A 12,976-nucleotide genomic window follows, 5' to 3' on the forward strand; every position below is an offset into this window, starting at 1 on the left:
CATGAAATTGGTACTGTAGTCACAAGCCGAAATCCCTGAGAACATACCAGGGATTTGAATTTGGTGGTTAAGAAGTCTATGATTTCTCCTACCAGTGTTGTGCTGGCAATGGTAGGGTGGGGTGGGGAAGAGTCTGAACATTAGGTAGAAAATGGTTGCTTGTGGGGCAGAGTGTGTACAGACAGGTGAGGAGCTTCAAGTTGAGCGGGGCATTCCTTAAGTGGGCAGGCCTAATATTTTATGGGTCTCTTCAAGTTTTGAGTGTTCAGTCAATGTTCTCTTTGTTCTACCGTGGGAAAATAAGAATGTTAAGAATGTCTGTAGAGGTGGCGGTGAGTCCACTTTCTGGGATGAAGACTACATACAACTGTGTCAGTGATATCTGATGTATCGAGCACTAAATAGCATACATTGATGAGGATGATGTACAATGTGTGTTTGCTGTGCAGATGGTAAAATGGACTTAGAGGGCTGTTGAGGGTTAAATAAGTGGGAATGATGTGTGAGTGCAGGTTGATTATTAGCAGTAATGGCGATACGTGATTATGCTAAAATGTAGATGGTGAAAGCTTACTCAAGACAAGTTTTCAGGCTCACAGTCAATTCTATGCCCTAACACAACAACAATATAGATGCCCACATATTGATCTGCCTCTGGTGCAGAGTTCTTGAGGAGGTCAACAAATTGACTGTCTGGATGGGGCTTCTTTTGGAAGTTCAAGATGCCCTTTGTTCTTTTTGACAGAACTGGACGTTTCGTGATTGCTTTAGGCTGGATTTTTTTTGAATGTATGACATTGTTCTGCATTCTGTCCATCAATTGTTGTTTTTGCATTTGTCACCCCGAGTGGGAAGGGTATGCTCAGACGTGAGTCCCTTGCTCTCCATGCCACTGGAATCATGCTATCCTGGCTGACGAGGGCTGAAAGCCCGAAACCGGTCCTAGGATGCTTGTTTCCAGTCCAGGGAGGACCTGGCTTGGCAGTTCGGGCTGGCCTGTTCCCATGGGGCACAGGGTCAAGACTGATTTGCATATGGCTGGGTTCAAACTGAAATGGCATGGTGAGCAAAAAAACGATGGATTTAGGCCCAGATCTCTGTACTGGGGTGAATGTATGACATTGTTCTGCATTCTGTCCATCAATTGTTGTTTTTGCATTTGTCACCCCGAGTGGGAAGGGTATGCTCAGACGTGAGTCCCTTGCTCTCCATGCCACTGGAATCATGCTATCCTGGCTGACGAGGGCTGAAAGCCCGAAACCGGTCCTAGGATGCTTGTTTCCAGTCCAGGGAGGACCTGGCTTGGCAGTTCGGGCTGGCCTGTTCCCATGGGGCACAGGGTCAAGACTGATTTGCATATGGCTGGGTTCAAACTGAAATGGCATGGTGAGCAAAAAAACGATGGATTTAGGCCCAGATCTCTGTACTGGGGTGAATGTATGACATTGTTCTGCATTCTGTCCATCAATTGTTGTTTTTGCATTTGTCACCCCGAGTGGGAAGGGTATGCTCAGACGTGAGTCCCTTGCTCTCCATGCCACTGGAATCATGCTATCCTGGCTGACGAGGGCTGAAAGCCCGAAACCGGTCCTAGGATGCTTGTTTCCAGTCCAGGGAGGACCTGGCTTGGCAGTTCGGGCTGGCCTGTTCCCATGGGGCACAGGGTCAAGACTGATTTGCATATGGCTGGGTTCAAACTGAAATGGCATGGTGAGCAAAAAAACGATGGATTTAGGCCCAGATCTCTGTACTGGGGTGAATGTATGACATTGTTCTGCATTCTGTCCATCAATTGTTGTTTTTGGATTTTTTTTCCGACTGGCGGTCATAATTGATCAGCTGATTTCCAGCCCCACTAAGCCCTCTGATCAGATGCCACCAACACTGCGGAGCAAACAAGTGGGAGTAAACAAACATGAAACAAACCATATTTTCCCATGTACTACGCAAAAAACAGTACTCTAATATGTGGTCATTTTTATCCTTAACCCTCTATAACAAAACATGTTTGCTAGAGAGTCGCAATATTATCTTTAATCTATCACCAGTTTTGGAGGAGCCATCATGAATATGCTCCTCCCCCTTGTCTCTATACAAGATCTCGCCAGTTCTGGTTCCATTGCTGTCTCAAGCATACTTGCGTGTGTTGTGTGGAAGAGCAAGTCCAGCAACATAGATAGCGATGAAGATCAAGACAACGGCTTCTGACTCAGAAACTGGAAAGTGGTCTGTGGCGAGCTCCTGACCCAGCACTGGGAGGTAGTATAGACTCAAGCCTGTGGCATGGCTGATGAGAAGCGGAGCCACCAATGAAAGAAAGCCAGGCTTTGACACCTACACATAGAGAGGAAGAAAGTAGTCAAAGAACTGTTAGTAGGTCACGGGGCTAGGGTTCCAAATAAATGACCTGCGAGTACAAATGTGATGCAACTCTCTAAAACAAAGATATGCTTCACTGTTCATGTTTAGAACAGTATATATATGTGCAGGAGCAAACTTTCCTCTAATTTACTAGCTTTTTTGTCTGCAGTAAAAAGGTTTACCTATGACTAATTGTTAATCCTCACACAGAAGTTGCGGTTTCTTTCTTAAGATTATCCTAGAAAGTGTACGAACCATAATGTCATTCAACAAGAAAAGGCAACAAGCAAGGTATCCAATAAACAACATTTTAGAGCACAGAAACATGGAATTGAAACAAAGAAGAAAATATTATGGCACACTAATGAATCCCAGAAGCTTGAATCTGTGAATAAACCTCAGAACTGTTTTGAAAGGCATTCTTGGAAACCAACTAGGCCCTGAGCATCTAATGGCTTCCGATAACAAACGGTAAGAATGTGGATGATGGAGCTGGCTGATGGGCGAGTGGATGTGCGGTTTGATGGATTATTGGATGTGTGGGAGGATGAGTAGGTGGACAGGTGACTGAACTGATGAATAAGTGGTTTAATGAGTAAACATGAAGGATTTGTTGGCAAATAGAAGGGTGTGTAGGTCAGCAGATGGGTAGGTTGATGTGTGCCCCTACTTATTAATCCATGTTTACATGAGGGGATCAAATGGGTATTTGATTGAATCAGTGGATGGCTAAAGGAAACAGCTTGATGGATGAGTGAGTCCAGGATAATTGGCTATGTGGATAGACGAGCAAATTGGCCGATGGTAGAGTAGGTGAATAAATGAATGGTTAGGTTAGTGTACAGATGGAGGAATATGTAGATGGTAGAGGAGTATGGAGTGGAGGATGATTAGGTGGTGCAGTATTAATACAAGTGAATGAACAAGTGAGTCACTGTACTAACAAGGGGGTAGCTGGATTGATGAGCGGGTAGATGGATTCATTTGTGGGTAGATGACTATTGATGGGAGGGTTTACGAGTAAACAGGTTCACGAGTAGGAGGATGAACAGGCTAATGGTGAATGATTGAATTGTAGGTTGAGGGCAAGTAAGTAGGAGGATGGATGTGTGAGTAGGTAGACAGCAGGTGAGTAGGTGGCTAAATGTATGGGTTAATAGAAGATTGACCAGGAGGTTAAGTGAGAGGAGGGATGGTGCATGAGTAGGTGGATGGCCGACAAGTAGGTGGGCGGATTAGTATTTGGATAGAAGAATGAGTAGGTAGATTAAGTAGGGGATGAGCAGGTCAATGGATCAGAAGGTGGATAAATAGGTTGATAGGTATGTGGATTAATATATATATATATATATATATATATATATATATATATATATATATATATATATATATATATATATATATTTAGTTTGAGACCGAATGAGTGGAATTGCAGGATAGAAGTCAGTAGCTTGATGGTAGACATGTGAGCAGCCAGCTTGTGAATGTTCAGTGAATGGGTTGCTGGTTGATGGTTATGTGAATACATTTAAAATTGGTGATAAGATGGGTACGTTGGTGGATGGCCGAGTAGGTTAATTGATAATAGATGTGTAGGTGAATGAGGAGTATGCATGTGGTTGTGAACAAGTGACTGGCAGGTTTAAGGGTGCTGGTCAGGAGGATGTCTTTCAATAGATAGATAGGTGGTGGATAAGTAAACGTTTGAGTGGGATGTGGATGTGTAGGTAGTGTATAAGTAGGTGGATGGATGAGGGAACAGGTAGAAGAGCATGTGCATGAATCAATGATTAGGTCAATAGATGTGTGAGTAGCTAGAAAGCAGATGGATGCGTGTGTAACAAAGGATAGGCAGGTGGATATGTGAATGGAGAGATTTGCAGGTGGATTGATGATGCAGTAGTTTGATGGTGGATAAGAACGTAGCTTACATGTTTAGGAAGCACCAACAGAATGCAAACTCCTGGGCAGTCACATCCAGTAAAATAACCCCATGTCTATCCCCCAGCAATGGGCAAGACAGTAAAGTTTACATACCTCACGATTCTTTCCAACCATTCTCTCTTCTCCAACACCTTCCATCAACACTTATCTGTTGATGAAAGGTGGAAGGACTCAAAGCTGGAAAGTTTCTTGCAGTGAGACTAAACGTACTAAATCACCTTTCCATTTTTAAAGGGTTGTTGTTGTCTGTCCATGGAGGGTAGTACATGGAAAGCAGACAAAATATTCTTATCAATGAAGCTTCTGCCTGGTATTTTCAGATGAATAACTGAATTGACTCTAAACAGCATAAGTAATTAAAAAAAATATAATGTGTTCTGTTGAACTTTAATTGAACAACCAAGGGTCATTTTTTATTTTTGTATTCTTAAAGTGATTTTTTCAGTTCGTTCTCTGAAAGAGAAATAACCTATTCCAAAGTATACCAGCAAAGAAGGTTGTTTCAGGAACCAAACTCCTCGTAGAGTCACCACGTAGCTCCAAGCTTAACATCCACCTTATCTACGGTAGGAAGGCTAGCGTTGCACCATTATAAATCACAACTTTAAGTACCTCCTCTTCCTCATCATCGTCGTCGTCCTCATCATCATCTTCCGCGACACCATCTTCCTCTGGACTTTCAGACCTACTTAGTTTCATCCACAGGTCGAGGGCGTAAGACAGTTAAGAGAAATGTGTGAAACATCACGGTCACCAAAACGTCATATCACCAAATCCAGTACAAGGTACCTTGCAGCACTCCAAGTATACACAGCATTGCTTCATATGAGCAGTAGCATGTCAAAGAATAGGAAGCAAAGGGGTTATGATGTATAGAGGAAGGATAGTGTGCCAGTGCAAAGGAGGACCAACTGAAAAGGAAGAGGGATTAGAGTGTTGAAGGGGACAAAGATGACACACAAGGGGTATGCAACAGAAACAGAGAAACCACATGGCAAAGGATGAAAAGCAATAGAAGAATACTTCCATGGCGATTCACGTTCTTAGTTCTGCTCATCCTCCATCACTACTGGTTGAGAACTGCCTGTGCCACCAGGCAGGACTGGAAACAACCAGAACCATGTCACTTTAGAGAGTTTGGAGTCCACATGTGAAAGGGTGCATTAACATGCATTACCTCCTCTCCACACAACGTTATAGGCATCACAGTCAGCATCTGGTTTAGCTGCACATCCACTGGCTGCATCTCACTCTTCCTTTCCCCATGCCCCTAACTTTAAAAGTTTCGGCAAGTGAGGAGTTGTGGGGCTGGCACTAGGGTGGGTGGTGAAAGTGGATGTCCGACCTCATCACTAGCAGCGAAGGGGACTGAATGCACTGCTACTGCAATGACGTCACGCCAGCACCCCCAGTTGACTGATGATTCAGTGGAGTACATTGTGTATGCAGCAGTGTAAAGCTAGATATGCATGGTTTTATTTCAATGAAAACATGTACGGAGACAGATCACTGCCTCACAACTGTTAAGCCAATTAGTAAAACACTGTATTCTGGCCTTCCTGCTACTGGGCGTAGTTCTGTAATCTTAACCCTTGAATGACTCGCCCGGTTTCAGCGTTTGTGCCTGCTTATGATTATCTGCTTCACTACAACGGCTTTGCTCATCTTTAGTTTGGATCCCCTGGTGTAGTCTACTCTTGTTGCTGCACACACTACGTTAACTACTACAGATATTTATTTAGATTACTGAATTTAGATTAGGTGCACCTTGCTACGGACTGTGTCCGTGAATCAGTCCCTAAAGGCACTGAGATAGTCTAGTCTCTGGGATAATTTCAAGGATCGTCTTGGAACTGAATGTTTTATTTTGTAATTTTGTTTGATTTAGATATGACTACAGACAACTTTAGCTATCTGAAAGACATTATGTTAAGCATTCATAATGCAAAACAAACAACAAGAAGTACTGAGAGACCGGGCTTGGCTCAGCTCCCTTCATCCAGTTGCTTTTATGCGTTATAACAGTTTATGGGCTTGAACGGGCTGCCTGTCAAGGCCTTGGTATTTCGTGACTGGTTATATTGTCGGATGTGTTCCCATTAGGCTTAGACGATCAGACATCAATTAGTCTTTTTGCTAGAGTGCAAATCCGACATGACTTGCAGCTTGTAATTGAGAGCCTATGTGTGCTCTTTGAAGTATACACTTTCCTAGCAGGAGAACTTTTTTAATGCAGCTGTACCGCGTTTTGCTTAGGAAGGGCATGTGGTGTGAATGCCTTAGCCAGCAATTAAGAAACAGTGCCGTTCAGTAATTGTCCGTGACCGATCACTTATATTACTCTGCTGTAATGTGAACATGGTGGATTTGTGGCTTTAACACTGCTAATGCAATCTGTTCAGCAAAGGTGGCCTACTTCCAATATCCATATTGTTGTAACCAAATATATTAGACTGAGTGAAATTTTCTTTCTAGAAAAGCTTACACTAAGTCAGTGAGTGTTTGTCAAAGACTTCCCATAACAAAAATGCCAAACCTACTGGCTTTCCTGTTGCTTGTTCCTTTTAAGTTACTAAGAGTTTTGAGAGGGGGTGTAACGTTTGTAGCTATTGTTCCTCTGACCTTAGGCATCTGCTGAGGATTTTACAAAAGCTTGGCACTTAAGAGCCTTTTGTCTTAGAGCCTGTTTTTTCTACTCACTGCTGAAGCTGGTTCACCAGAAATCCACTGTGGAACGACAGTAGTGTCTTGTTCACTTAGGACGGTCTTCCTGGAACACATCAGTAGACTAGCATGCCAATATGTGTACTCAACCACCACAGCTAAGGATGAACAGCAAAGAGTAAGAGGACAGGAATCACTCATGAAAGCAACATTTCCTTACTTGGCCAACATAAACTGCTTCCTTTTCAATCCTGTGGGAATGTCACTGCATAGCTGCAAACAGAAAAGGGACAGGATATGCCCAAATGCTGAGAAATAAGTTGCGCAGAATATCCTAGGAGAGAGGCATACATTTTTTGGAAGTGAGGAGAACAGACAAATCTGCAATGGACACATTCCTTTGAATGGCCTGCAATTTTGACTTTAAAATGAATGACTTGAAGACAACTGAAATTTCTCCTTAATTCATAGTAAAACAATCTTGGCAATTTTCAATTTTATATTGCCTCCTAGTAGGATCCCAACTGACCAAATGATACATGTACTTCAGGGATGACCAGGTGTGCATAGTTCGAGTTTCAGGGACAAGGCTCTCAAATGGGTGTTGCTATCTGTTGCAAACCGGTCTAATCGCAGCATGTCCCAGCTTTTTTAACAGAAATGTTTTCTCTGCTGATCTTCAATGTGTGTGCTTCATATTTCAGTCAGCTGATGAAGTCTACCAAAACACTAAACTATTTAAGCAGAAATGTTCCTACACTACTAGAAAGATTTTCTTAGAGGACCCTGACCCAGACCGGAATTAGCATAGCAGTGTTGTAGTCCTTGAGAATACAAACCACTATACCCTTGAAGAAGTGAAACAAAGATTTCCAGCCCAGGAAAATAACCTTACGTTACAGGTAATTGTTGTGGAGCACAAATATAATAGAGTGGCAAGAGAAACTGTTGGCACTTGTCTCCAAGGTCAGTCATATATTCAAAAAACAAAATCACAAGCAATAGAAGGAAGGTGGCTTATCCAAATAAATTATTCTAGTTTAAATGTTTTTCAGAACATTGCTCGCACTCTTCTAGAATCGCTAAGCATACTCAAATTCTTGTTTATTGGCTCTATGTAGCTCTATGTAGCACAAACAGGGGATCACGTGTTCTGTACCAGTATATATGAAACTAATGATTTTGTCAGGGCTCAAAGTATCACATTTCCTAATATGTAGAAAAGATCTTTGTTCTCTCTCTCAGTCAATAAGCGACTAGAATCAATTATAATATATATCCAGGAAAAACATCTCTAAAATAAAATATGTAGCCACCTTCATTCTCACAGCTTCAGTTATGGAGGCTATGGAAGCCATAAGACTAATAATTTCCATAGACATACAGAGCTAACAATACAAGTATAGGTTGGGACTGATTAGCACCATTTCAGCACTAAAACAGACATCAATCATTGGCATAAAATCGATTTTTTAAATCCACGCTGAGAGACTGACTGCATGCTTTTTTGTAAGACTACGATACAAAATATGCATCTAAAACTGAGCCAAGGGAACTACATGACTGCAGTATGTCATTAGAACCAAGAGCTTCTGGAACTACTGTGGCAAAAGGTTCTTCACTGCCTATTAAAGATGCAATTTGTTCTGGCGGTAGAAGGCTTCATGTACAGAGTTGGCCACCACTGCTATAAACTCAAATCCACGTGATCAAACTTAATTTCTTATGATTGACAGAAAATCCTACAGTATTGAGTGCTGTTGAGGCAAGGTGAGAATTCCCTTGATAAACAGCAAATTAAGTCTTGTAAAGCTAACTGTATAAATATGGGTAAAGATACATTCCTTGAAGATTAAACTGGTCTGCCAATGCAGTAAGAACATTCTGGGAGTAGAGTTCAAGTCAAAGGGTAAGCATCTGTGCCTACAAACCTTCCTTGCTAATTACATCAACATAAGCATCCTGGAGATCGACTGATGTTATTCAATTGCCAAACTGACTGGGGTTTAAATTCAGAGTTAGTGGGACTGTAGGAAAGTTTTCTACCAGGTGAAACGGGTTTGGGATGTAGTGGCCTGGTATCAGCAGAATTCACCCAGTTTTATTGCATATTACTATGCAGTACAGTAAAACATTTCACCTTGTTCTCTAGAAATAGCACCCAGCCGTTTTTTATCTTCCTAAAGCTCTGGAAATATTACTGAAAGTTTAAAGGAAAACAGATTATCTGATGGAAAAGTCAAAGCAGAATGTACATTTAATAGTTAATGAAGCAATTTCGTTCAAGTGATCAGTGTCCATTACTGTTAAGAGAAGGATTACAGTCTCCCAAAAACATTTGGGGTACTTATGGACATATTTATTAGACATTTTTGAGTCAGTGCTGAATAGTGCAGAGAAGTGGGCTTTTGTTGTAGTTACCCCCAACTTGTTGCCCCTTTTTTACCTACTAGGTGCCGATTTTCGATTCTGAAAGTGCACCGAGGTGTGCTAACCAGGCCTCAGTGCTCCTTTCCTAAAACAAGGTAAAGTGTAATTGCGCTACAAATGGCTAAGGACTTTAGCACCCCTGTAAGTCCCTAGTAAAGGGTGCTCCAGGTACCAAGGGTACTACAGCTGGTCCCTAAGAGCTGCAGCATATATGATGCCACCCTAAGGGACCCACATACAAATTTTACACAGACTGACTGCCATTGCAAGCTGCGTGACATGGTGCAAACCAAGAGTGAAAACACTACATGACACACTCCTGTGTGTCATGCCAAAGTCACTGTATCCAACATATGTAAGTCACCCCTAAAGCAGGCCTTGAGACCTATGGCAGGGTGCTTAGATTTTTATGAGGAGATCTCTGCATGAGCAGATATGCCCCTGTGATGTCTAGTTCCATTGCTTGATATTGCAAGTGAGAAGGGAAGCCATCTTAAGGTATGTACCTGGCACTGGCCAAAACAAGTTCTCCAGCTACATAATGGCTTCACTGAAACCTATGGTGTTTGGTATTGAACTATAGCAAAAGTGCAGATATGCTGTTCCTCTGGAGTCAGGAAATACAGAGTCAGAAAAGAAGGGAACCAACAGTATGCCCGGCATGGGTCAGTGTTGGCAATTCATGTGTTGGATTTTAATGCCCTCACACACCCTTGCAGGTGTCATGCTTCATCATCTGGGCTGCTCTTCGTTGGGTCGGCGGTGCAATACCAACAGGCATCCTAAATTGGGACACTTTAGCGGAGATCTTCTATCCAACAGCCGTGCGGTGAAGTGCGGGTGTGGGGCCAGGACAGTGTAGATGTAGTAAAGTGATTTAAAATAGGATTGGGAGTACCTTAGAGAAGACTTTATTCTGGGGGTCTCCTATCCTACATAAAAACAATAAACAAAGCACTAGCCAAAGTAGAGTATCTAGCTCAGTGATGTCCTTGTTACAAAGTGTAGGTCAACATGTTTCTCGCTTATAGTTATCTGCACTAGCGATTCTTCAGGACCAAAAATGCATGTAAACTATCTACACCTTGCATCAGTGGTATGCAGAGATATCTTCGTAAATATGTGGTAATTGATTAATGTACCCGTTAGCACCTGGATCTACCTGTTGAGGAAAGAGATAAGGCATCATTCAGGCTGAGGTACAAAACAAGCATTGATACGATCTTAACGGTGACTCGGACACCTCCTGATTAACATCTGCGAAGTGAACGCGACTTGCGTTGGGAGGAAATCTTTAAAAACATGGATAAAAACAACACATGGTGATTATCCGCAGTGAACTATGGTGACTAATTGTCCCTGTGGAAGAAACACGCAAGCAGCAGGGATGAGATGGACTCACTCAATCGACGTAATACCCAGGCTTCAACAGCGCCCGGTGAAACACGCATAACGCTCTACACACTGCCCTATAACCAACATGTTAACAACCCTACATAACCACAAATCTAATTGAGGACGAGCACGTATGCCAGATGTTAATATTATCAGTTTTACCAACTTTATTTAAGGTGACCAGCCATGACTAGTATATGGTTGTATTTGATCATGGTCTACCATTTACGTATAGGCTATCATTTATTTAATATACCTCACATTAAACAACGTCACCATGATGAGGACAAACAGTTCTGCCTTCAAGATGACTGTGTTTGCTATATGTTTTTATATGGTCTCCCATCCAGTCCACATACATAGAAGCAAAGCCTTATGCGTGTTTCACCGGGCGCTGTTTTATTTATGAAGTGCGAATGTCAATGGGCCTTAACTGGCTACGACCCACTCTTTATACAAAGACCTGGCATTTAAAAAATATTATTTTTGCCACCTCTAGCCAGTGTAGCCTCCCAATGTGTTTGCAAACTGAGGTTCTGTTTGATAGTCCTAAAGGCAGTCATTTCGCTTAATTTAGAATACTTTGGTAATGGGCCTCAGAAACAACAGTTTCTGGGTGTAACAGTTGGTGAAAAGTATATAATGGAGTGGACTCTGCGGCACCGGCAATTCCCAACCAGATAAGAAGAGATAGCAAGAAGACGGTACAGAAAGAGAATAAAACACATAGTGTTGCGGATAATTCACGCGCACTCAGAAGAATGCAGGTGTGAGGACTCATTCATACCAAGGGGGAGGTGGGTACCAGTACATGCACAGTCTTAAAAGGCCGATGGTAGGCAATGCTTACTTGAGGAAGAAGGGTGATAGGACACCCATGTATATTCTGGTTGGCGGAATGCATTTTATGCATATGCTGAGTACGCGGACATGAAGGTAGTCTCGGGATGATGGTACAGGTTTCAAGTATACTTTGAGAAGTAAATGGCAGCTCATTCATACTTTAGTTAGGTGGATGACAGCTCGTACATACACGTAGGTGGATGACCGCTCATACATACTTGGGGAGAACCACAGGTACACATGCATATTTTGGGCAAGTGGTAGCACATGCAGACTTTGGTCAGTGTATCTCACACACACAAACCTTAGTAGGTGGATGGCAGCACATGATTAGTTTGGGAGGGGAGTAGCCAACATATAGTTTTGAAGGTATGCGAAACCCACACATCCCTTGGAAGGTGGATAGTAGCTCATTATGGGGAGGTGGAAGGGACCTCCTGCATACTGTGAGAAATGCTGATGGTCCACATATACAAGGAGACATTGGATGACAAGTCATGCAGATTATGGGAGGTGGAAAGTAGCCTCTGCATTCTCTTGGGAAGAAAGAATGAAGTTTCTTACTCTGGGGGAATGTGGTTGGTTCCTTATGCATGTTTCAGGGTGTGTTCAATTCTGGTGATCCCCCGCCTTCTATGTAACTGCACATGTAATAGAGGAACATTGCAGCTCTCTGGTATTGGAAAAAACTGTACTTTTCCAATATTAAAACATCAATGTGAAGAAACAGGACCTTAAAATGGCTCTTCACACTTAATGAAGGAAGCTAGTTAATGCATAAATTAAGGACAGGGAAACGCGTTTGAAGTGGAAATCGGCTAAAGAAATCTCCAATCCTGTATTCTGTGTAGGTGTGACAGCTTGCCGAACAGATCACCACCTGCCCAGATCCCTCCCCAACCCCTCTGTTGCCCGACACTGCACCAAAGCAAAAATTCATAATACTGCTCCATAAAAGGATATCTTAAGGACCAGGATGAGCACAAGGAAGCCCAGTGCTGGCATGTAGATCCCGATGGAGACAAAACGGGAGAGAGAAGGCAGGAGGTAGAAGAAGTAGGACTGGTGCAGGCGCTCCAGCAAGTTGTTGAGCTTGCGGAAAATTCCTTCTAGGGTCCTGCAATCAAGAGAGAAAGGATGATAAATCGAGTATGTTGGGGAACAACTTTCAAAGGAACCCGACTATTCCTCCTTTCTGACAAAATCAACACGGTCTTACACAAATGGATCGGGTAATATCACATAAAAAACGTATACAATAGACGCTATGACTTGGGGGTTTGTTTTAATGTTTACTTGACTCCCTAGTAGGTTGCTGATACAAGCCTTACTTGGATAT

General features: G+C 42.5%; 1 protein-coding gene across 2 annotated transcripts in view; it reads right to left on the minus strand.

The window, feature by feature from the left end:
- GPAA1 (glycosylphosphatidylinositol anchor attachment 1) overlaps window positions 1-12,976 on the minus strand; it is an 80,237-nt gene that overhangs the window by 12,784 nt on the left and 54,477 nt on the right. For both annotated transcript variants that reach the window (XM_085604545.1, XM_085604544.1), the window contains 3 exons: window positions 12,601-12,754; window positions 4,918-5,019; window positions 2,138-2,334 (listed from right to left, as the gene is read on the minus strand). In XM_085604545.1, the coding sequence (XP_085460671.1) occupies window positions 2,138-2,334; window positions 4,918-5,019; window positions 12,601-12,754 (453 nt within the window). The remainder of the gene's footprint in view (window positions 1-2,137; window positions 2,335-4,917; window positions 5,020-12,600; window positions 12,755-12,976) is intronic.

The sequence above is a fragment of the Triturus cristatus genome, chromosome 5_1 (assembly GCF_964204655.1).
Source record: "Triturus cristatus chromosome 5_1, aTriCri1.1, whole genome shotgun sequence".
NCBI classification, from domain to species: Eukaryota; Metazoa; Chordata; class Amphibia; order Caudata; family Salamandridae; genus Triturus; species Triturus cristatus.